The sequence below is a fragment of the Abramis brama genome (assembly GCF_963993115.1).
Source record: "Abramis brama genome assembly, chromosome: 9".
Classification (NCBI taxonomy): domain Eukaryota; kingdom Metazoa; phylum Chordata; class Actinopteri; order Cypriniformes; family Leuciscidae; genus Abramis; species Abramis brama.
Window position 1 is genome coordinate 31,828,987 of NC_139971.1, and position 22,972 is coordinate 31,851,958.

Genomic DNA, 22,972 nt, shown 5'->3' on the forward strand with positions numbered 1-22,972 from the left:
GATTGTTCTGAAAGTTTCCGGGCCGAAGGAGAAAACATGCCACTCTGCATCAGGAGGCTTAACCTCTGTCCTAGAATACCCTCTATGTGGATGACGATTACTAACGGCTTCACTGTGTGACTTTGTCTATGGGCAGCATTTTAAATCCCTTCCAGTCCACTTGTCTTGTCCCTCGTCTACATAAATGCCCCAGTTCCTGTCTGTGGAACCCAAAATAGCTTTAGACAAGCCTTGGGGTTAAACACCAAAACACAGCAAGAGTTGTTAGGGAAAGTTTGCAAACTGATCTCAGTTTAATTTGATCTATAGAAATGGATGTGACTAGATCGATTCTTCTTGTCACTGACAAATAAATGGCTGTATTTGTGACTGAGTTGTGTAAAATTGCATTAAAAAGCCAGTAGGTTGCTCATCATAACCTTTTTGTGGTTTCTAGTTGTCACTGTTGGTCTGACATTTTGCATCCCTGATATTTCCTAACCTAACTGTTCATGCAATTTAAAGAGAGTTTGCCCTAAAAAAAATGAAAATTGTCAATTACTCAACCTCATGTCATTCAAAATATCTTATAAATTAGAAAATATTGATGAGAAACTTTTTTTTTTTTTTTTTTTTTTTTTTTTGGCCACTTGCACTATACCGTCTCACGAAAAGGGACATCTTTGTTTGCCAAACTGGATTCTTTGTTTTCCATTTTTAAATATTTCAAATCCCAAACAATTTCTGAAATGAGGACTCCAAGCCAGATTTTAATGAAATCCAGCATTGATCGAATCACACCCTCAGCTTTTGTGGCTCATGTCACGAAGGGTTACTGCTTCAAAGAAAATAGGAGTCTGGGAGATTTTCTTTTATTATTATTTTAATTTCCTCAGACACACAAGATAAATGCGCCAAGTCATGAATTGTTTTCATTCAGACAAACACTAAACTGAGTAACAGAGACTAGATGTTTAGGTGATGTGAAGAGAATGGCACACTTTTTGGTCTGTAATTCAGATTTAAAGTCATAGTTCGCCCAAAAATAAATGTACTCACCCTCATGTCATTTAAGATTTTCCTTTATGCGGAACATGATTCAGATTTAAAGGCATAGTTCACCCAAAAATGAATTTATTCACCCCCATGTCATTTTACACCCATATAAGATTTTCCTTTATGCTAGTCACATCATCCAATATTATTGTTTGGAACAACATGAGGATGAGAAAATGAGAGAATTTCAACTTTTTTGTGAACTATCACTTTAATAAGCTGATGCAAAGCAAAACCACAGACGATAAACTGACAACGTCTTCTAACCTTCTTCCCCATCTTTAAATAGACACTTCACTTAATCCAGATTTGTTTAATGGCAAATTTACATTCATGTCGCTAAAGCATTTATACAAATATGATAACCGTAAACAAAGACAATGTCCTCCACTTTGGAGGCCAGCCATTTCTGAATCCCTCGCCCCCTCACGCGTTTATTATGGGCCATGCGGCTGGGAATAATTGGAGCCATGGAAGCAACAGCAAGATAAGTTTTGAGTGAACGAGGGCAGGGAGTCACGCTATGGGGACGCAAGTGTGCCAACAACCTGCCATGTTTTTTTCTCTTACTCTAACCGAGGAAAAGACCGAGTTTGTTTTCAACATCCGTTCTCACACGTCTCTCTTTTCTTCAACGTCAAGCTTACATATCTGTGGCCGAGTTTATGCTCTGCTGCACTCCAAAGCATCTGTGCCATTCCATTGCATATTATATTGATTTGTTTTGCGCACAATGAGTATTTCAAGGCTATGACTGTACTATGACAAAGCTGGCTATTTGCAATACAGGAATGTTTCGTTTACATGCAATTAAAACAATGCACGCATACTAACAGGATAAAGGGAATACAGAGGGAAATCTGAAGACGAGTCTGAGGCTTACAGATTGCCCCCCAAGATAACAGTTTTTAGATCGGCAGGACAGCTCACAGAGAAGACTGTGTGGGACGTGTTGCGGCGCTCCACCAGCGCAGCCACAGCCTCCCCTAAATCCAAGTGATTCAGGTACCCGGGGGCCATTCGGTCTGGGGCCGCCACGCCCGTATTGATTTTCACCTGTTGGAAGATTATAAAGACAGGCATCATAGAGGAACAAATATGAGGAAATACTTTCATGATGTTTAATTAAACGCGTCTACAGTGAGTCTACATGTCATGACCGGAATATAACCCCATGAACTTTTCGTGTTTAGGAGAGTTTGATGAGACTTTGACAGCACATAGCAAACACACCTGGTTGAGTTTGCATGGCACCTCTGGGTACTCCTCACGCAGAACCTGACAGAACGCCAGAGCGCTTGCTGCCCCTACGGTCAGGAACCCTGTGCCAGGCATCAACACTTTCTCTCCAGCACCTCCTGTACGACAGAGATTGCATCTAGATTAGCAGCGCATGCATAATTTAATTTGAATTTATATGCCTGTTTTTTTTTGTGTGTGTGTTTTTTTTACAAAATGCGGTTCCTAAAAAAAGATTCCAAAAGGGTTTTTGAACATCTGTTCAGTTAACAGCTCTTAAAGGGATAGTTCACCCAAAAATTAAATTTTTGTCATTTACTCACCTTCATGTTGTTTCAAACATATATGAGTTTCTTTTTTCTGTTGAACACAAAAGAAGATATTTTAAAGAATGTTGGTAACCAGACAGTTGACGGCATCCACTGACTTCCATAGTATTTATTTATTTATTTTTTCTACTATGGAAGTCAATGGGTGCCGTCAACTGTCTGGTTACCAACATTCTTTAAAATATCTTCTTTTGTGTTCAGCAGAATAAAGAAATTCATACATTTTTCATTCATACTTTCATATTTTTGGGTGAACTATCTCTTTAAATGAACCATTTTTTCTTAGAGTGAGGAACATTTTAATAACCTGTTGTGCACTATATATATATGTGCGTGAAACTTGTGTGCATTGTTGCAGCGGCTATGAACAGTGACGCTGTTTTATTGACAAGGTTTTTGAATTTTCTAAAATATAAATTTGGACTTAAGTAGATCTTATTCATACTCCTTTATGTGCACTTCAAATAGATTTAATATTTTATTTAATTTCATTGTATTTTCCACATCCAACTAAATAGCTTTCACTAAATATATGTTTTGGAGGGCAAATGATAACCTACCTGTGATAAATGTGTAGGTGCAGTTAGGATCATCTCTCACCAGGGGAAAGAACGCTTTCCAAGACACAAAGGTGCTGAAAAGCAGAGTCTCAATAACCTGGTGATCAGAGAAGATGAGTTTTGAGCAATGAAATGATAGTGGATTGAATGATGGGAGAAGCAGACCCAAAGATGAAAGTTAGGTTAGAAAGCAAAATGTGTAATGGTGAAATGTTGTATGTCATATGAGCAGGTATAAAGAGTGGAAGGATATCACTGGAAGTAAATGCTGCTCTCTTTATTTGAATCTCACCCATTGCAGTTCTTTGAGGGGTTGAGTGTGTGGTGGACCTCCCTGCCACCAGCTGAAGCCCAGAGAGGACACCACGTCTGTGATCTTTCCCACAGACTTAAGCAAGGCCTGTTTCACCTCCTCCGCTCCTTCCACTGAGCCTTATAGATTAGGAGAGTCACAAACAATCCAAAATCAATGAGACTTCAAAACGACTAGAGTTGCAAAGATAACATTAAAAAAAAAAAAAAAAACTACAAAGGGAGAAGATACTTACCAACATTCCCCACTAAAGTGGTCAGGTTAGTTTTTGTGTTAGGTGAAACAAACCCTTTGAGTTTCTCCAACTTGCTGTTGTCTCTGGAGATCACAGCAACTTTGAAACCTAAACCACACATTCAATGTCAAAAGAATTCTATTCATGCAACGAAATGTATTTTTACAATTTAAAGTAAAATATATATTTTTTTAATTGGCTTAGACTTAAATTACAGAATCAGAATTGAAAATAATTCCTTGTTTTAACCTCTAATAATTGCATATGGTTTGTGAGTATTTGATTTATGAGTATTTTCCTAATCATAACTGCACTGAATAAAATTGTAAAAAAAAGAAAAAAAAAAAGAGAATAAATTAAGAAAGATGAAAGCAGTGTGGTCAAATGACTTACACATTGTCTCGTTTGGTTGTGTATGTTTATTAAGTCATGTTGTAGTAAAGCTGATCCTTTATATAGAAGCCTTTTAAAATTAATAACTGGTCTACAAATCATTCGTATTCACTTCCAATATATATTACAGGCAGTCATGTATAAATGTAATATAATAAAATATAATATAATTAATATAATATAGAATAATATAATATAGTATAATAAAGCCTAATATAATATAATATAATATAATATAATATAATATAATATAATATAATTAATATAATATAGGCCTAATAATAGTTGTTGTTGTTATAAATAATTATAAATAATATTTATTTATTTATTTATTTTTCTTATAAAGATAATGCTTTTTACGTTAAGTTGAAATAATGAATGTGCTCTTACCTCTGTCCAGGAGAGCTTTCACTATGCCGGAGCCGACGGTTCCTGCTCCACCGAGCGCTAAAACCACTCTGTCCTCGTTTGACATCGCGCACACAACTGCTGCAGCAGTGCAGACGTCTGAGATTGATTATGGTTTATGGGGTTCATGTCTCCTGCTGCTCAAGATCTTTAAATCTATCCGCAGCAGGAATGGCACGCCCCTTTCAGAATGACACTCCCACCAAATTATGCATTTTATCTTTATCTTATTAGTTTCAAAGTAAAGTTGTTGTGTTTTTTTAGGAAAATTATAAATGTTATGACTGAAGAAAAAAAAACACTATAGTGAATAATAGTAACATCATATCAGTAGACAACAAGGTTACAATAATCAACTTTTAAAAGTGTGAGAAGGTCAGAACTAATATTACCAACAGTTTCCATCTTAGATTATAGCGCCATCTTGTGAACAATCACTGGTACATATAAATAAATAAAAACTAGTCTGAAGTTGTATAAATTATTTTTGGTATTTTAATTTTTTTAATTTTTTTATTTATTTTTTTATTAGAAGAGCCTCTGTTTATTACATTTGGAATAGGGATCTCAAGATTTATATGGAATACTTTCATATATAAAAAAATGCAAATATGCATTGTTTTTTTATTTCAATTCATTTTAATTACTGTAATTGTTATTTAATTACAGTTTTAATGTTTATACACTTTTATTTACTTTTATTTAATCCGAAGACTGCAACTTTAACGTGAGCCGAATACGGAAGTGATGTAAAAAAAAGAAGAAAAAAAAAAGTTTCTCCGCCGACTGCGCCGAGAAGCACTGAGGCTTTTCAAAGCGGTTTGTTTTGGGTGTTGAATGTTGATCAGGTAACAAATCTAGTTTTTTCATTCGGAACAGTCTAATGTGAACGGCGTTAATGTGCCACGAGCTTTGATAATTTGATTTTAAGAAGTTAAGTTAGTTGAAAAAAAGGTCAGTGGCAGCGGTTTTGGTATGGAAAGGTAGCAATTACACAATCTTTAAACGTTTAGCGTAGTTTATGCTAATAACACAATGCGCTATACATTAAATATACTTTTAAAAAATAGGAATTTAATGACTACAGTACTAAGTAGAACGCTGATTTTAGATAAATGACGTAACTGTGTTTTCCATCTTCACTTTCACTTTAGTCTGTTGATTTAGGAGTGGTATAATACGTTTTTAATAGTTTAAATGTTCACATATATTCAGCAGTCGTTTATGTTTTTATATTATACATTGATAATAATAATAAACGTTTCTTGAGCAGTTAATCAGCATATTTGAATGGTTCCTGAAGGATCATGTGACACTGAAGACTGGAGTAATGATGCTGAAAATTCAGCTTTGCATCACAGGAATAAATTATATTTTAAAATATATTCAAATAGAAAACTAGTATTTTAAATTGTAATGATATTTCACAATATTACTGGGGTTTTTTTTGTTTGTTTGTTTTTTTTGCATTTTTAATCAAATAAATGCAGCCTTGGTGAGCATAAGAAAAATCTTTTAAAAACATAAAAGATCCCAAACTTTTGAACGGCAGTGTATATATAAAAACGTCATCCACTGTATTCATGCCGTCATCAGATTAACTGAAAAGAAACTTCTTATTGTTGCTATATATCTTTTCAAGTATTATACTAAATTTTGATATGTAAGTGATTATTGTGATATTTATTGATATAACTTGATTGTCAATAACAAACTTCTTTTATTGTGTCTTCATTACAGGATGAATTCTTTTGCTAAGAAAAAGACAGAGAATGGTCTTATAAAAATGTACCAGACAAACTTGGACAGACGAATTGAGAAGGGGGATCAAAGTCTAGTATGCAGGGATGAGGGACTGTGTAAGGAAGTAGAGCTGCTCCTTTGCAATAACAATGCCCAGAAGATACATAATCTACATGGATTAGATTCACTGACAGTGATGGAAAAATCTCTCCATGCATTTCCTTCTAAAACTGGCCAAATGGGGCTTGAAAAACTTTCCAAGGCCTTTGAAGTGTTGGAGCTCGCTGCGTTAAACCTCTATGTCTTCCCCTGGAGAAGAGAGTACAGACTGGTTAAGGTATGTGGAAATACTGGTGTTACACCTACAGAGCTAGATCTTTCAATTGTCTGAATGACATTTTGTTTTTCACCTCCTTAAAATATTCTCTTCCATCTCACCAGATGTTTTCAGGTATGTTCACCCATTTGATCAAACCTGCACTGACCCTTCAGCAGGCTAAAGAGCTTTTTGGATTGCTTGGGTACCAGCCTTCAATCCCTAATGAAGACGAGGAGTTGGCGCTGAACTCCAAACCAGCTCCTACTGATTTCTTACTCGGCCTAGCATGTGGTTTCTTCACTGCCCGGATGGAGTGCCAGCTGCTACTTTCCTCCTTGGGCTCAGCGCACAGAGGTGTGGAGTGGGTTCTTCAGCTAGTTAATGAGAGGCAGGCGGGCCATAGTCTTCAGGTAGCTTTAGAGAACACCAAGAGAAAGTCAGACGTTGCTAGTGCTTCGGACACCATCCTTACAAGCGGAATGGACACTGAGCTTGATCTGTACACAGAGGAGACAGACGTGACACCCACTCCTCTTTCACCACCACACTCTTCTTCTAAGCAACCAAAAGAGATCGTTCAAAGCAAGCCTTTAGAGAAAGAGCCCTTACAGTCAACCACAGACATGAGGAATAAGGACGTTGCAAGGCTGGGAAGATCGATCAACAATCCAGGTCCAATGGAAAGCTTTGGTGAAGATCAATCGAAAGGTGATGCCCAGAGACAACCAGCAGTAAATGTGGTGTGCAGCTGTATCACACCAGGTTTATTATTTATATACCAGTGTGAGAAGTGCAAAGATGTTCACAGTAGATCGTGTAGCCGTTATGAAGAGTGCCTTTTAAAAGAGCATACTTTAGCACTGTGCCCATACAATGCTGAAGACCTTTATTTAGCACAAGACCAGCTTAGATTGGCCCAGGAAAAAGATTCCCTGAAGACACATATCTGCATGGTCAGTTCTACTTCTGATACATTTTTGGTTTGCTACAACTGCCAGGTAATCCATGACCGCAACTGTAATATTATTCAAAAGTGCAAATTAAATCACAACGTACTGCCCACAGGAAAATTACAGCCCCCTCAAGGAGAAAGAGTGAATGCTCAAAAGAGGCACACATGTCTTTCTTCTGAAGCTCCAGTATGTATAATCAGTCACACCTGTAAAGACTCCCATGATTTATTATCTGAAGATTGGCAAAAATGTGTTAAGGATGAACATAATGTGCAGTTCCCCTGGGAAACAAGTGCCTCAGAAACACCTCCTGCACCAATACCATTTATCAGTCATTGCTTGACAGATAAACAGCTTTTGCCTGAAATTGTATGCCTCACTTGTCAAGCCTTTCATTTATCTGAGTGTCCTGATGGATGGCGTTGCTCTCAAAAACACAAAATACAAGATATCGGAACCAAATGCATCACTTGCTTCGGTTCTGAACTTTACACCTGCTGCAGGTATTGTGGTGCCCTGTATTGCAAACGATGTTGCTTTAAAAATGCCATGGTATGTATTAAGTGTGGAATGTCTTTCGTCTCCTCTTCCCCTGTATAACATCTATGCGTCAGTGTTGACCATGTGTGGTTGAAGACTGTTTTTAATCTGCACATTAAGCCTGTTATTATTTTGCTAATTGCACAGTTGATCTGAAATACTTGGGGTTAAATACATGACAATCTGTTACACTTTTGATTTTTGATATCAGCAGCATCTTGATAGGAGCCATATATTACAAAAAAGTTACAAAGTTCACAGTAGAGTTAATTATCACTTACCAATTTATGTCCTACAATAACACAGCTCATAACTGTATATTATTGGTTGAGATGGCCAGTCCAATATTGGGAAAATTATGTTTTGGGTCTTAGCAACATTTCCAACCAGTTATTATGTTGTTTAGAGTGGTGTGCTATGCTGCCATATAATTATTAAATATAATGCACATGTTTATTATTGTGATGGTTTCATGGAATTGATATAAAAATAAAGGGAATGTAAGAGAATTCTGCTTGTACTCTTATTTAAAAGATTAAATTCCTAACATTATTATTATAAAAAAAATGTCCTACTATTGAAGATGGTGTTGTAATCTCAACATAGTCATATATTAGTATCCGCAAAGGAAAAGTGGAAACTTGATTGTAAATGCTCAGCTTGAGGTCATATCTGGGAGTGAAATGTGATAAACTGTTATAAAAAGGCTTGTTTCAGATAACAAAGTATTTAATTGAATGTCCATTTTATCTGAAATCCAAAGGTAAGGTTCCCAAAGCTTTATTCATTGTACTCTTCCCATTTTACATTAATGAAGGTTTTACTGTCCATGCGATCGATATATAAAACTCCATTGAGGTGATCCATTTCATGCTGCAGTATTCTGGCCGGCCAACCACTCGCTTTCCAGCTGACGGGCTCTGCTTTCTCATTAAGACCTTTGGAAAGAAGACAACAGTTTTTATTTGATACCTTAAATAACATCATAAAGTAAATATTTAGGTTGTGCCACAATGATTTTAAGTCTAGCCTCATAGCTATGGGTCACTTAATACAGGTTGAGTCTTTTTCTTTCTTTTTTTTTTGTTGACATTTTACAGCATGATAATCTTACCTGAGACTTCTACAGACACATAGCGTGGAACGGATGCTGAATACCCACAGATGCTCTCACATGCCTCTTGGAAGATGACGGTGTGTCCATCTAGTACACGCAACTGTGGGTTTATAAAAATCATCAGGGGCACTGCCACCAGACCCCGAGCTTCAATGGAAGTGATTGAGCTTTCCTCCAGCATTTTTTCGGGATACTCCAAGGCTAATATCCGTAGAGGAACACCAATCTGGGGTGCGCTCAGGCCGACACACTCAAGCGTTCTCATCACCTTGACCAGAGTCTTTATGACCTTCTGCACTTCAGGTCCCTGAATGGCTCCAGGTTCCACAGCCGCAGCCTGTGAACGTAACACAGGATCTCCAACCTGGCACACGTGATTGTATGGAGGAGCCGGTGCACCTTTGACTTTCCTTTTCATGTACTGTAAGTAGGAGCGCATCTTGATGTTGGTAGAATGAGTACGTGGGGATGCAGTACATGTGAGCGGTGACAAGGGTAAACGTATTCTAACTGGTTTTGGAAGTACATAATTTGTCTGACTTCTTAAGACACAATGTGAAAATGTCCTCCAGTGCCTGATCATGACTGGCTGCAGTGGAAAGCTTCTCTGTTGACAACTGGAGAAATGAAAAAAAGGACATGTCAACAAAGACATTATTATCATTAATAATTATTAATGCAATAAATTTGAATGTGGTCAAGTCTGTTTTATTTTAGCTCATCAAAGCTGAATGCACATTTAAATGCACATTTACATAAGCAGTAATAACTTAAAAGTAGCTACATTAATTATATAGAAGGGGTGAAATAAACATAGGATACAGTCACTTTTATGAGCAAGTGTTAGTACTCACCAGTGCTGTAATAATTCCTGTAATAATAAGAATTTCACATGGGATGAAAATGTTTTAACCACTTAGAAGCATTTCAATGTGAGGAGGACAGCCAGAGACACCATTCCGGAAAGCGGAATTACTGAGACCTATGACACCGTGTTGTTTCTTTAAAATAAAAGTCTGGGTAAAAAAATGTAATTAAATAAAGTTAAATTAAATTTAATTTGATTTCATTTCATTTAAATAAAACAGTCTTAACTTAAACACCACAGAGGAAAAAAATGCTTCGAGTTGAAGGCTTTTATTTTGGTAAAATCTTTTTAAAAAAGCTCACGTCCTGTTTCAAAACGTCACGTGATATAGTCAGTGTGAGGATTGTTTACACGTACGGTAAAGGACACTCCTCCCTTTCATATCAAGGAATGAACATTTTCAATCAAACAAATCTTACCATTAACAGTACCACATTTAATCATTATTAAATAATATACACGTCTTTAATTCTAAGTAGTTATTCATGTCATGCTGCATTATGGCCAGTTTGAGGAGAATAATAGTAGAATTTTATGTAGCTTCATGCAGATAATTATTTTCAGTCCATGTATAGTTATTTCATCGTAAGAAATGTACTTTATCGTAACCTTTTTATTTGTTTTTTAAAAAATTAAAGTTATATTAATTAAGTGAAGTAGGCGATCACGTGTTTGCACCGTAGTAGTATGGAGAGCGATATCTAGAGGACGTACTACATCCGTGATTAGATGAACATGGCGCAGGGGAAACAGGCCGTTCGTGGACTGTAAACAAGAGGAAATTTTGGGATAAGATCGACATCGTACCATGCACGTGTGAAATGGTCTCAATCTCGATATACTGGACCGTTTGTTCTGCTTCATTGATGACTACGAGGCGACAGATTGAGTGCAACGCATCGAATTGCATTCATAAACATTTCTATAGGACTTCAAACCCCTGAGCATTCATTGTTTTGGATATTGAAAACAAACCTTGTTTTATTGTGGATGACATCCTTCACGACCAAATGGCTGCAACTGGAAAAGTCAAACGGAGTAACGTTAACGTTATTGATTTGCCTCAAGGTGTTGAGAGGTTGAAAGAGGAGCATAGAAAGGTCAGGAGTAATGTTTATTTCATATACCACCAATGCATTCCTGCAGATATTAAAACTCAATGTTCATGCACGCGATTTATCATCAGCACCAATTTATATGTTATCTATTTATGTTGTTTTTGTGGTATAGTCGCATAGACGCGTATCGTTTTCTAGAAAGTTCCTTTGTGTAATCACGTGTTGGTTAGCTGATTGCTTTGTTACATGTGTGTTTTTTTCTACTTCGCAATAAAATTCATGTACATATGTACATGCAATTTAACTATATAATGTTAACAGTAAATTGTCGTGCATGTATGGTAGCTAGCAAACAATGTAAACTATAGTTTAATCGAATACAAAGTTGTCCACGTTGCCAAAATGCATAACGTACAGAAAGCAAAAGCAAAGGCGTACAGTACTGTTACAGTAGATAGTACACATGCTGTGAAATGACTCCGTGTGAAGTTTAGGTTTAACTGACCTATTTATATTTGCATGGTATTTTGAGTAACATGAGTAGGTGAAAGGCAAAAAGTGTTTTTCACCCATGTGTTGACATAGGAGGATAAAACTCAGCTGGCTGGATATGAAAGCAATATTTGTGCTGCTAGCAAGACTGGAGTATTTTTCTTTAAACAATCTGGAAACTTCTGTTGCATTAGCCTCAGCAACACTTCTTCTATAAGGGAAAATAAAAAACATATACAGTGTGGAAAATAAGTATTTGAACACCCTGCTATTTTGCAAGTTCTCCCACTTAGAAATCATGGAGGGGTCTGAAATTGTCATCGTAGGTGCATGTCCACTGTGAGAGACATAATCTAAAAAAAAAATAAAAAAATCCAGAAATCACAATGTATGATTTTTTAACTATTTATTTGTATGATACAGCTGCAAATAAGTATTTGAACACCTGAGAAAATCAATGTTAATATTTGGTACAGTAGCCTTTGTTTGCAATTACAGAGGTCAAACGTTTCCTGTAGTTTTTCACCAGGTTTGCACACACTGCAGGAGGGATTTTGGCCCACTCCTCCACACAGATCTTCTCTAGATCAGTCAGGTTTCTGGGCTGTCGCTGAGAAACACGGAGTTTGAGCTCCCTCCAAAGATTCTCTATTGGGTTTAGGTCTGGAGACTGGCTAGGCCACGCCAGAACTTTGATATGCTTCTTACAGAGCCACTCCTTGGTTATCCTGGCTGTGTGCTTCGGGTCATTGTCATGTTGGAAGACCCAGCGTCGACCCATCTTCAATGCTCTAACTGAGGGAAGGAGGTTGTTCCCCAAAATCTCGCAATACATGGCCCCGGTCATCCTCTCCTTAATACAGTGCAGTCGCCCTGTCCCATGTGCAGAAAAACACCCCCAAAGCATGATGCTACCACCCCCATGCTTCACAGTAGGGATGGTGTTCTTGGGATGGTACTCATCATTCTTCTTCCTCCAAACACGTTTAGTAGAATTATGACCAAAAAGTTCTATTTTGGTCTCATCTGACCACATGACTTTCTCCCATGACTCCTCTGGATCATCCAAATGGTCATTGGCAAACTTAAGACGGGCCTTGACATGTGCTGGTTTAAGCAGGGGAACCTTCCGTGCCATGCATGATTTCAGACCATGACGTCTTAGTGTATTACCAACAGTAACCTTGGAAATGGTGGTCCCAGCTCTTTTCAGGTCATTGACCAGCTCCTCCCGTGTAGTTCTGGGCTGATTTCTCACCTTTCTTAGGATCATTGAGACCCCACGAGGTGAGATCTTGCATGGAGCCCCAGTCCGAGGGAGATTGACAGTCATGTTTAGCTTCTTCCATTTTCTAATGATTGCTCCAACAGTGGACCTTTTTTCACCAAGCTGTTTGGCAATTTCCCCGTAGCCCTTTCCAGCCTTGTGGAGGTGTACAATTTTGTCTCTAGTGTCTTTGGACAGCTCTTTGGTCTTGGCCATGTTAGTAGTTGGATTCTTACTGATTGTATGGGGTGGACAGGTGTCTTTATGCAGCTAACGATCTCAAACAGGTGCATCTAATTTAGGATAATAAATGGAGTGGAGGTGGACATTTTAAAGGCAGACTAACAGGTCTTTGAGGGTCAGAATTCTAGCTGATAGACAGGTGTTCAAATACTTATTTACAGCTGTATCATGCAAATAAATAGTTAAAAAATCATATATTGTGATTTCTGGATTTTTTTTTTTAGATTATGTCTCTCACAGTGGACATGCACCTACGATGACAATTTCAGACCCCTCCATGATTTCCAAGTGGGAGAACTTGCAAAATAGCAGGGTGTTCAAATACTTATTTTCCTCACTGTAATGCTTATGTGCATGCTGTTAGACATGCTTTGTTGTTCTGTTGGTGGGTGAATCTCCTAAAGCCTGTAAAGAACATACCTGGGTCATGTTTCTCTCCAACATAAAAAATAATCAACTTTTCCTTCTGCAAAATATAATTTTCACAGTAAATTAAGATGATTTGCACCGTGACATCATTTCCATGACAAATAAGCACATTGATCTTGAAATTTTCAGTGGCATTATGCTAAAATCTCTTTCTCATTACTGTAATAGAAAAACATAATATAATTTTTTTTTAAATCATGATAATACACTACTTTTTAATAAATAAAAAAATGATGTCTGGTCAGGAGGCATTTTCATTACTCAATTACAATAGTAAGAGTGTGAGGTGAAATGGAATTATGCAGTAATAGAAAAACTGCAAGTGAGCATTACAGTATGTGAAATAAAGGGATTATGAAATTAATGTCACAGTGCAAACAATTCTAATGGGCTTTTGTTTTACATAGCTATTGTTTTTAACAGTGACATTGCCAAAACATCCTTACATGGTACCTTGTCTCAACTTCTCACAACAAGAAACTTTCAGGACTATCATTCGCTCTCTCTATAATGGTCAATTCACATTACCAGAATATTACAGATAGTTTAGCAGTGATTGTCACGGTGGCATTTTGGGAATTTCAGTGGTTGTGAAATGAACAATTGTCTTCCACAACAGGTGGTGAAAGATTGCAGAAGTCAAATTGAGCATTGGTGAGTGTCCTCATGCAGTTTAACAACTCTCTCAGACAAGCATAACATTCTTATCAATGTCAATAACTCTTCATTCTAGCTGCACATTAGCTTAGTTTTTAGTTTTTTAGTTTTTTTTTTTGCATGTTTATATTTGGAATGGAAATGCTGTTTATACTGTGAATCACTGTAGATGTTTGATGGTTTTGACAGAAAGACAGGCTTTTGTTATATTCCTTTTCAGTATTTTAAATAGACATTCTGTAGGTAGGACAAAAATAGAATTTGTATGTCAACAAACCAGTAATAAACTTCTAAGTGATTCATTTTTCTCTGTGATTGACAGGGAAAAAGTGGAAAAAGACTATGAATCTCTTCAGGACCGTCTCAGGACCTTGCCTGACAAGTTGTCTTATGATATTATGGTATGGCATCACTTTCCAATTACCAATGCATCCAACTTAATCTTCATACACAAAATATTTTGTATGCCTGAGCATTATTATAATCGGAGGATTATTCACTCCTTTTAGCTGGTTTTAAGAAACATTTACCAAGGACGATAACAATAAAGTATTAATATTTAATAAGTTTTAAAAAGGTCTGTAGTGCCGTAGAGGAACAATTTGTTTCAGCTGATGAAGGATAAAACCATTGCCAGCCTATCAGAGCCTGAGCATTTAAAGCAGAAAATGACATAGTAACATAACATTAACGGTGTTGGTGTGGACACCAATATAGTTATCTTTATAAATATTGACCTTGGTGTGAATGGACCTTTTGTCAGATTTGAAAGTGGCACTTTTACTGGAAGCCCTGATTTTGCTCATTATTTGGTTGTTGTTTTTTAACATGAATAGGTACCATTTGGTCCCTTGGCTTTTATGCCGGGAAAGCTAGTTCACACTAATGAGTTAACGGTGCTCCTCGGGGATAACTGGTTTGCAAAGTGTTCTGCCAAAGAAGCCGACACTCTTGTGGAACACAGAAAGAAACGTGAGTTATTTCTACTAATATTTCCCATTGACCAGTTTTGAATAATGCGTACAGCTTGACCTGATTTATGTGATATTTTTCCAGATGTCAAAAATGCATTAGATGACTTACAAAAAGTGATGAAGAACTTTCAGAACAGGGCTGATTTTACAAATGATCTTGAAAAATTGACTGGTGTAAGTGTCCTAACTATGACCTCAATACTGTGTGACATTATTTGGAAACCTTATACTGATGTTTTCATTACTGGAAGAAACTTCAGCACACGCCTAAAATCACGTCCACTCTTTCTCAACAGGGTACTGGAGATTTTGTAGACATTAGAGAAGAGGTAATAAATGAGGATGAAATTACCAAAGGTAAATCTAGTCTTCAGGGTATCTGTAATGCTATCAGGCTGTTTCTACTTCTATTGTTCATTACGTTCACACTCTATTGTGCTTCCCCAGGAAAACATCGTTTGGCCCACAAACCCAACTCTAAACCTAAGCAGGAGTATTTGTTGGACCTGAAAGAGGACAAAGAGAAGGAAGAAGTTGATGAAGAGCGAAAGACAGGGGTGCTGTCAGAGGAAGAGCTGTGGGCTCGACTTGATGATCTAGAGCGTCAAGAGGAACTGCAGGATGCGAGATACCGGTAAAAAAACACTCGCAACCTAACACCGTGTTCAATATTTTGCAGCACAACTGTTTTTAACATTGATAATAACAGGAAATGTTTCTTGAGCACCAAACCAGCATGATTTCTGAAAGATCATGTGATACTAAAGACTGGAGTAATGATGCTGAAAATTCAGCTTTGCAATCACAGGAATAAATTACGTTTTAAAATAAATTATAATATAAAATAGTTATTTTAATTTGAAATAATATTTCACAATATTACTGTTTTTACTGTATTTCAGATCAAATAAATACAGCTTTGGTGAGCATAAGAGACTTCTTTTAAAAACATGTATTAAAAAAATGGTATGGTAGTTTATATGGGGTCAAATTGTACTAGCTAATAATTGTTTCCTGTGGGACACAAAATGGTCTTTCTCTTTAAATCAATCAAGTATTGGTTCCTAGCATACAAATGGAGTTAAATGGTTTTTGAAAATAAATCCTTATTCAGTTATCACAAACTTCACAGGAAGGTCATGGAAATTTAATGGTCAAAAAGTGTAGAAACCTTGCTTTTCATACCATGTATTCATACATTTAAGTAGTATGAAAATGCAATGCACATACAGTACAGAAAAAGTAGCTGTTACACCAACCATTTAAGAGGATACTCATAGATTTGGTCTATTTTCTTCCCCATTATACCAGATTGGACAGCACAGACACTAATGGAGAAGACACCACTTCCTCCTCAGAGGAAGAGAAGGAAGCAGATAGTGGCAGCGGTGTCCAGGTTAATGGCCATCAGAAGGAAAATGGCTGGCTACCATCATCTCTCACAAGTCAGATGAACGGCACTAATGGCTCGCACCCTGAGGATGAGGAGGAGGAAGATTGTGAGGAGGAAACAGACAATGGGCTTCCAACTATCTACTTTTCTCACACTGTGGAATTCAAAAAGGTTAGTCGATAGCTACACAAAACTCTTAGATAATGTTACAAAATATTTCTATTTCAAATAAATGCTGTTCTTTTGAACTTTTTACATTTTAAAATCAAAATCAATTCTATCAATTCTAAGAAGCCGAGCCGCTGCATTCTGAACTAACTGTAGATGTGGAATACAAGACTGGGGGGCACCGACATAAAATGAATTGCAGTAGTCCAGTCGAGATATTACGAAAGCATGCATGACCGTTTCGAAATTCTTTAGGGACAGAAGTGGCTTCACCTTTGACAGAAGACAAAGATGATAAAAACACAACTTACTCTTATCTGCTTATCGAGTTTAAGATGATTATCAAACCAAACAGCCAAGTTTCTGACATGCAGTACTATAAGGTGACAAATTCAAAATCATGTACACAGTGTTCGTTTGAACCAAACACAATAAATTCAGTTTTACTCTCATTACTCTCAACTGAGGTCTAACAGAACCAAAGCCATAGACTGCCCAGAGTCAGTGGATAACATGATATCATTCAAAACTCTTAAAGGAGAAGTTCACTTTCAAAAAAACTTTTGCTGATAATTTACTCACCCCCATGTCATCCAAGATGTCCATGTCTTTCTTTCTTCAGTCGCAAAGAAATTAAGGTTTTTGATGAAAACATTCCAGGATTTCCCCCCATGTAATGGATTCTATTGGGACCCAAACGGTAGAAGGTCCAAATGACAGTTTAAATGCAGCTTCAAAGGGCTTTAAACGATACCAGACGATGAATAAGGGTCTTATCTAGCGAAACGATCGGTCATTTCCAAAATAAATAAAAAAGTTTAAGTTTTATAAGCACAAACGCTCGCCTTGCTCTGTTCTGTGATGCGCGTTCGTGACGTCACGTAATACGCAATTACGTTGAAAAGGTCACGCTTGACGCGTTTACAAATGTGCGGAAGGAGGACCATATACACATTTTCAAATGTATTTGTGTCAGTTTATCGTTTAAAATGCCCATTTCGTGTGCGTATCCTGGGTGTTTTAATATTAAAAAGCCAAAAAGAACATTTTCTTCAGGACAGAAATTTTTCAAGCGTGACCTTTTCAACGTAATTGCGTATTACGTGACGTCACGAACGCGCATCACAGAACAGAGCAAGGCGAGCGTTTGTGCTTATAAAACTTAAACTTTTTTATTTATTTTGGAAATGACCGATCGTTTCGCTAGATAAGACCCTTATTCATCGTCTGGTATCGTTTAAAGCCCTTTGAAGCTGCACTTAAACTGTCATTTGGACCTTCTACCGTTTGGGTCCCAATAGAATCCATTACATGGGGGGAAATCCTGGAATGTTTTCATCAAAAACCTTAATTTCTTTGCGACTGAAGAAAGAAAGACATGGACATCTTGGATGACATGGGGGTGAGTAAATTATCAGCAAAAGTTTTTTTGAAAGTGAACTTCTCCTTTAAGAGAGCTTACTCCGTACTGTGACAGGATTTAAAACCGGATTGTAATTTTTCATGAACAGAATTGATAGTCAAAAGTTAAGATAACTTTCTCTAGAATTTTAGAAAGAAAAGGTAATGTGATCATGTGACACTGAAGCCTGGAGTAAAGGCTGCTGAAAATTTAGCACAATATTACTTTTTTAATGTATTTTTGATCAAATAAATGCAGACTTGAGTACATGAGACTTCTTGCTAAAATGTTTAAAAAATCTTACCAAATCCAAACTTTTGAACAGTAGTGTATATTAACATTTTATGTTTTGCATTTAATTACTTTCTCCTGTCTGTCTTGGAAATAAAACATTGTGCATAATTCTTTCATTCAGTCTTCCCTTTTTTCCTTTGAAGGTCAGGATAAATACAGGAAAGAACACCACTCTAAAGTTCAGCGAAAGAAAAGAACAAAAGGAGCAAGCCAAACGAAAAAAGAAAAATGGCAAAAGTAACGGCCATTCTCCTCTCGAAAGTTACAAGATCACAAGCCCAGCAGACATTTATAAGTAACAGCCTATCTATTTTAATTCACGTCTCCACTGCTTGTGTGTTTTTAGCTCTTCAGTTTAAACACAGTCTATGTTTTTAGGGTGTTTGTGGACTTGGTGAATGGAGAGCCAATACCACGGAAGTCCATTTTGAAGTCTCGCAGTCGCGAGAACAGCGTGTGCAGTGACACCAGCGAGAGCAGCACAGCTGACTTTGAAGAACGCCGTGCAGCTTTTGGACGTTCATGGAGCCATGATGATGCCATGCACAGTGATACCAGTGATGGCATTACAGAGGAGGAGAGCCCTACTGGGACGAGTCCCCGCACTAACGGACGCTTTGAGGTACAGAATGTTTGTTGCTGTTGGTTAAATTTGGTATGAAATGAAAATTCACCCCATCTATCTCCCAATCCTGTAAAAAATCTTAACCTGAACTGAAACACTTATCGCAGTCGTGGTGTCCAAACTCTGTCCTGAAGAATTTCACTCCAGCTTGCCTCAACACACCTGCCTGGAAGTTTCTAGTATGCCTATTAAGACCTTGATTAGCTGATTCAGGTGTGTTTAATTGGGATTGGAGCTAAGCTTTGCAGGACAGTGGCCCTCCAGGAGCAGGATTGGACACCCGTCTTATCGAGATAGAGGCTGGCAGCCTAGAACCAGTATGGTATTGCACCAAAATATACAGTATTGCTGACCTCTTTTTTTTTTTTCTTTTTTTTTTCTTCTATTAAACACTCGGCATATGAGATCTAACCAGATGGTTCTCTATGTTCCTAAGATTAGATTAAAATCAAAGGGTGGTAGGTCTTTTTCTGTAGCTGCTCTCTCTTCCAGTGTACATTAGATATTCCCCATCTGTGGATGCTTTTAAGTCTAGTTTGAAGACAAATCTTTTTAGTATGGTTTTTAGATCTGATTAGACTAAACAGGGTTTGTTTGTGTGGATGTATGTAACTGTCTATAGTGTATTTGTTTTAGCTGGAAAGCACTTTGGTCAGCTTCAGTTTTAAATGTGCTATAGAAATAAAATTTGTATTGCATTGTAATTGCATGCTATTAATCTCAATGTGAACAATTCGTTAAAGCTCGTCATTTTCAATCAAAATGTCATAACTTGATCTTATGGTAAATAGACAGAATTCTCTCTGATGATATATGCTAGACTTCTCCAATCATTTAGTCAGCTTAAACCCCACCCCTTTCTTAAACCCCCACTGCAGGCTTGCAAACAGATCTGCCTCCATCCAGTCAACAACTGATTGATTGAACCAAGTCCCTTCTCTGCCCTACTTTTTATTTTCTTCTTCAGTAATCCATTTTATTCTGATGTATGTCACAATACTGGGGGGAAAAAAACAATTTGTCACTACTTTAGTTTCATTGCAGTTTCATTACAACTTTAAAGGTGCAGTATGCGATTTTACAAAATTGTTGTTAAACACTGTTGATATTTGAAATCAACTCAAACAAACACACCCCTACCTTCATTGCTCCACCCCCAAAACACTTAATGCAAGAGTGTCTCTTTTATCATAACAGAAGCAAAGCAAAATAATGCTTTGTGGAAAATAAAGCGAAGATGACGAACGAACGATAAGGAAGAACAAAAAAATGAACACAGTACACAAAATCCAAACCATGTTACTCGTGTATGGAGCAGAAACAATGCAACCTATGCATCCATTTTCAGTCCTTCCCGCTTGGGTCTCTTTCGCACTGCAAAGCTTTTCTTAAATTAACGCGGGGTAAAAAAAAAGCTTAACCCTTCTTTTTCCAGTAATATTCCTATGAGACTTTCTTTTTTGTAATGTCTCTCTCAGCCATCTCTCTTTTCTTCAAATCTCCCTCTTGCTCACTCTCTCTCTCTCACATCATGAGTATATACCCCTATAAGTTTGTTGTGATGCTCGGTCCAATGCACTTTCAACAGCATCTTTCAAAAATCACCTACTGCACCTTTAAGGTTTGTGTAAGCCTTTAAATGTCTATTAAAGTAATGCGTGTAACTTGTGCCAGAAAGTCTCTTTATTTGGGCTAGTAAGCAACCACCCAGAACATACACTTGAGTCTGGTTAGACACCATATTGAATTTTTTGCAGATGAAAATGAGGCTGTGACAGATAGACTTACAGTCTTTACAATGGCAAGCACTGTATAATGATCCTAAAGGACGTATTTTGCACAACTCAAGTCACAACTGCCCTAGCATCATGGAAGTAGTTTGATTTTCTTCTCTGTCCAGAATTTATATTAAATGTAAAGTTGTTGTTTTATGTCTTGCTCAGGCAAAAATAATCTTAGTAAATGTTGAAATATCTTTTTGTGTTTTAGGCTTTTACAGGCACAGTGATTGAAAAGGACCCCCTGCCTTGCTCAATCCCACACCTGACCATCGCCCCTCCTGCCTTACCCACAATCCCGGAGAGAAAGCTGGAGGAGGTGGGCCAAGAAGCACCTCAGGAGCCACCCAAAAGGATGTCAAAATTCAAAGCTACACGGTTGCATCAGAAATAAGAGTTCATCTCATTAGTGCCCAGCGTTTGAATTCGGTTATATAGCTACAAGACTGATGTCTCACTAGTTGTCCTCTGCCTCTGTCCTCCACACTGCTTCTATACTGTCATCTGTCTCATGTTTTGTTTTGTGACATGCAAGTTGGACATTTTATTTGCTCTATAAGAGAAATAGAGAAGTTACATGATTTTTCCTAACAGTTTGCTTTTTTTAAGGCCAAATAGTTTAAATATGCACAAGCTGCTCATTTGGGTATCTTTTTACTTTTATTAGTTAAATAATAGTTAAAATAGAATCGAAGAAGTAAAAATATTAAAATGTTGACTGCCGTCATTGAGACGTGGTCTATGATGTGGATTCTTTGGAAAATGCTTTATCAAAGGAATAAACTGTTAATTAAAAAATTCTGTTAATTCATAAAATATACGTGCAACTTTGACCTATATTGGCAATGAATCAGCTGTCGATTTCTGTCGGCTTAAAAATGTTTTGTATCCCTTCTGAACTCTGTCTTTGACTCCTTTGTCTTCTTGTGTATTGTTTACAGGGTTTTGGCTTTTGTTTCTGACATAATGTACATCAGCTTTTTTGTGACTGGCAGAAAAATGTAACTGAAAAATAACAAAATAAATGATTTTCAATATACACTCTTTTTGACTGGTCAGAACATGATTTATTCTTGTTTCTACACGGAGCATACGTTTTTGCATTAGTTTCTGGACATGAAATGTCTTAATTCTAATGATGTCATCGTGGTGTTGCTCAGTCAGAGCCATTGGAGGGCGCCAAAGCGTTGCACTTTTTATCCTTCTAACTCAAAGCCAAAACAAGCTGCTGCATATGGGGGGAAAACTATAGACATTTAGCAACTGAAATTGACTCCAAAGGTGACGTGTTTTACCTCAGATATAGCAATCGAGCTCAGAGTGGCAAGTGCAACGCTTTGAGGCCACAGGGACACCTTATGGGGCTGATAAGAGCTTGCGTTTATTGCTGATGAGACTCGCGCACCAGCTCAGAATGCATAGAAGAGCATTACATTCTTGCATTACATTGAAGTCTACGCAAGGATGATCAACGTGATTTCTTAATTTTGCATGCACAACATGTGACAATTCAAGTGCTTCAAATATAAAGCATATTTCAAAGATGCTGCTCTTAGATTACTGATTACTCATCAATTGGAATTATTCAGGATTAAATCAAACAAACGGTGTTCATGTAAACGCTGCGTAAAATGTACTGTTCTGAAAAACAGATTTGTGAGCATTAGTGGAACTGAAGGAGTTCTAATAAACACAAAACACACGTGATCGTTTTCATGAGGTGGATTCGGCCAATCGTGGAACAGTTGTGTCGTCATCAAAGCTCATGCAGCTCCTCTGGAGAAACTGCGCAGAATGAATCAGCCGGCTGCTCTCGAATCGCTCTCGCGGTGCTTTGATGGCATAGTCACAGTCACGTGGCGTCGGCGCTGTATCAAGTCGGACAAAATTTCTAACCGGCATGCACTGCTTCAAGTCAGCCACCGATCAGTCTGCGCAGAGCTGCATGAAGTCGAACAAGCCTCTTGTTGTTTAGTGTGACCAGTGTGAGCTTGCCCTCAATTAAGCCGCGGTCACACAAGGCTTTGTGCGTGCAAAATGTATTCGGACACTGCAATGGTCATGATATGACGTCACGCTCTGAAGTGTCTTTTTTATAAACATGAATAACAAATAGTAAAAAATATACAACCTACTCAAC

General features: G+C 37.4%; 4 protein-coding genes across 4 annotated transcripts; 2 read left to right on the top strand and 2 right to left on the bottom strand.

The window, feature by feature from the left end:
* Positions 1 to 844: 844 nt before the first annotated feature.
* Positions 845 to 4,665, bottom strand: LOC311089856 (uncharacterized protein). Its single transcript, XM_084124867.1, has 6 exons — positions 4,495 to 4,665; positions 3,712 to 3,819; positions 3,456 to 3,595; positions 3,164 to 3,260; positions 2,269 to 2,393; positions 845 to 2,091 (listed from the first exon to the last, which is right to left on the bottom strand). Exons 1-6 carry the CDS (start codon positions 4,577 to 4,579, stop codon positions 1,915 to 1,917), a joined length of 732 nt encoding a protein of 243 aa, XP_083980993.1. The 5' UTR covers positions 4,580 to 4,665; the 3' UTR covers positions 845 to 1,914.
* Positions 4,666 to 5,261: 596 nt separating this feature from the next.
* Positions 5,262 to 8,576, top strand: spata2l (spermatogenesis associated 2-like). The gene is made up of 3 exons (XM_084125020.1): positions 5,262 to 5,360; positions 6,253 to 6,592; positions 6,697 to 8,576. Exons 1-3 carry the CDS (start codon positions 5,350 to 5,352, stop codon positions 8,125 to 8,127), a joined length of 1,782 nt encoding a protein of 593 aa, XP_083981146.1. The 5' UTR covers positions 5,262 to 5,349; the 3' UTR covers positions 8,128 to 8,576.
* A 255-nt stretch (positions 8,577 to 8,831) lies between these two features.
* Positions 8,832 to 10,168, bottom strand: pdf (peptide deformylase, mitochondrial). Its single transcript, XM_084125022.1, has 3 exons — positions 10,039 to 10,168; positions 9,182 to 9,801; positions 8,832 to 9,005 (listed from the first exon to the last, which is right to left on the bottom strand). The coding sequence occupies exons 2-3, from the start codon at positions 9,765 to 9,767 to the stop codon at positions 8,848 to 8,850; spliced, it is 744 nt and encodes a 247-aa protein (XP_083981148.1). The 5' UTR covers positions 9,768 to 9,801; positions 10,039 to 10,168; the 3' UTR covers positions 8,832 to 8,847.
* A 233-nt stretch (positions 10,169 to 10,401) lies between these two features.
* Positions 10,402 to 21,878, top strand: uri1 (URI1 prefoldin like chaperone). The gene is made up of 11 exons (XM_084125021.1): positions 10,402 to 11,152; positions 14,161 to 14,195; positions 14,521 to 14,599; positions 15,035 to 15,170; positions 15,255 to 15,346; positions 15,469 to 15,529; positions 15,620 to 15,806; positions 16,484 to 16,736; positions 18,573 to 18,724; positions 18,808 to 19,051; positions 21,044 to 21,878. Exons 1-11 carry the CDS (start codon positions 11,063 to 11,065, stop codon positions 21,224 to 21,226), a joined length of 1,512 nt encoding a protein of 503 aa, XP_083981147.1. The 5' UTR covers positions 10,402 to 11,062; the 3' UTR covers positions 21,227 to 21,878.
* Positions 21,879 to 22,972: the final 1,094 nt, after the last annotated feature.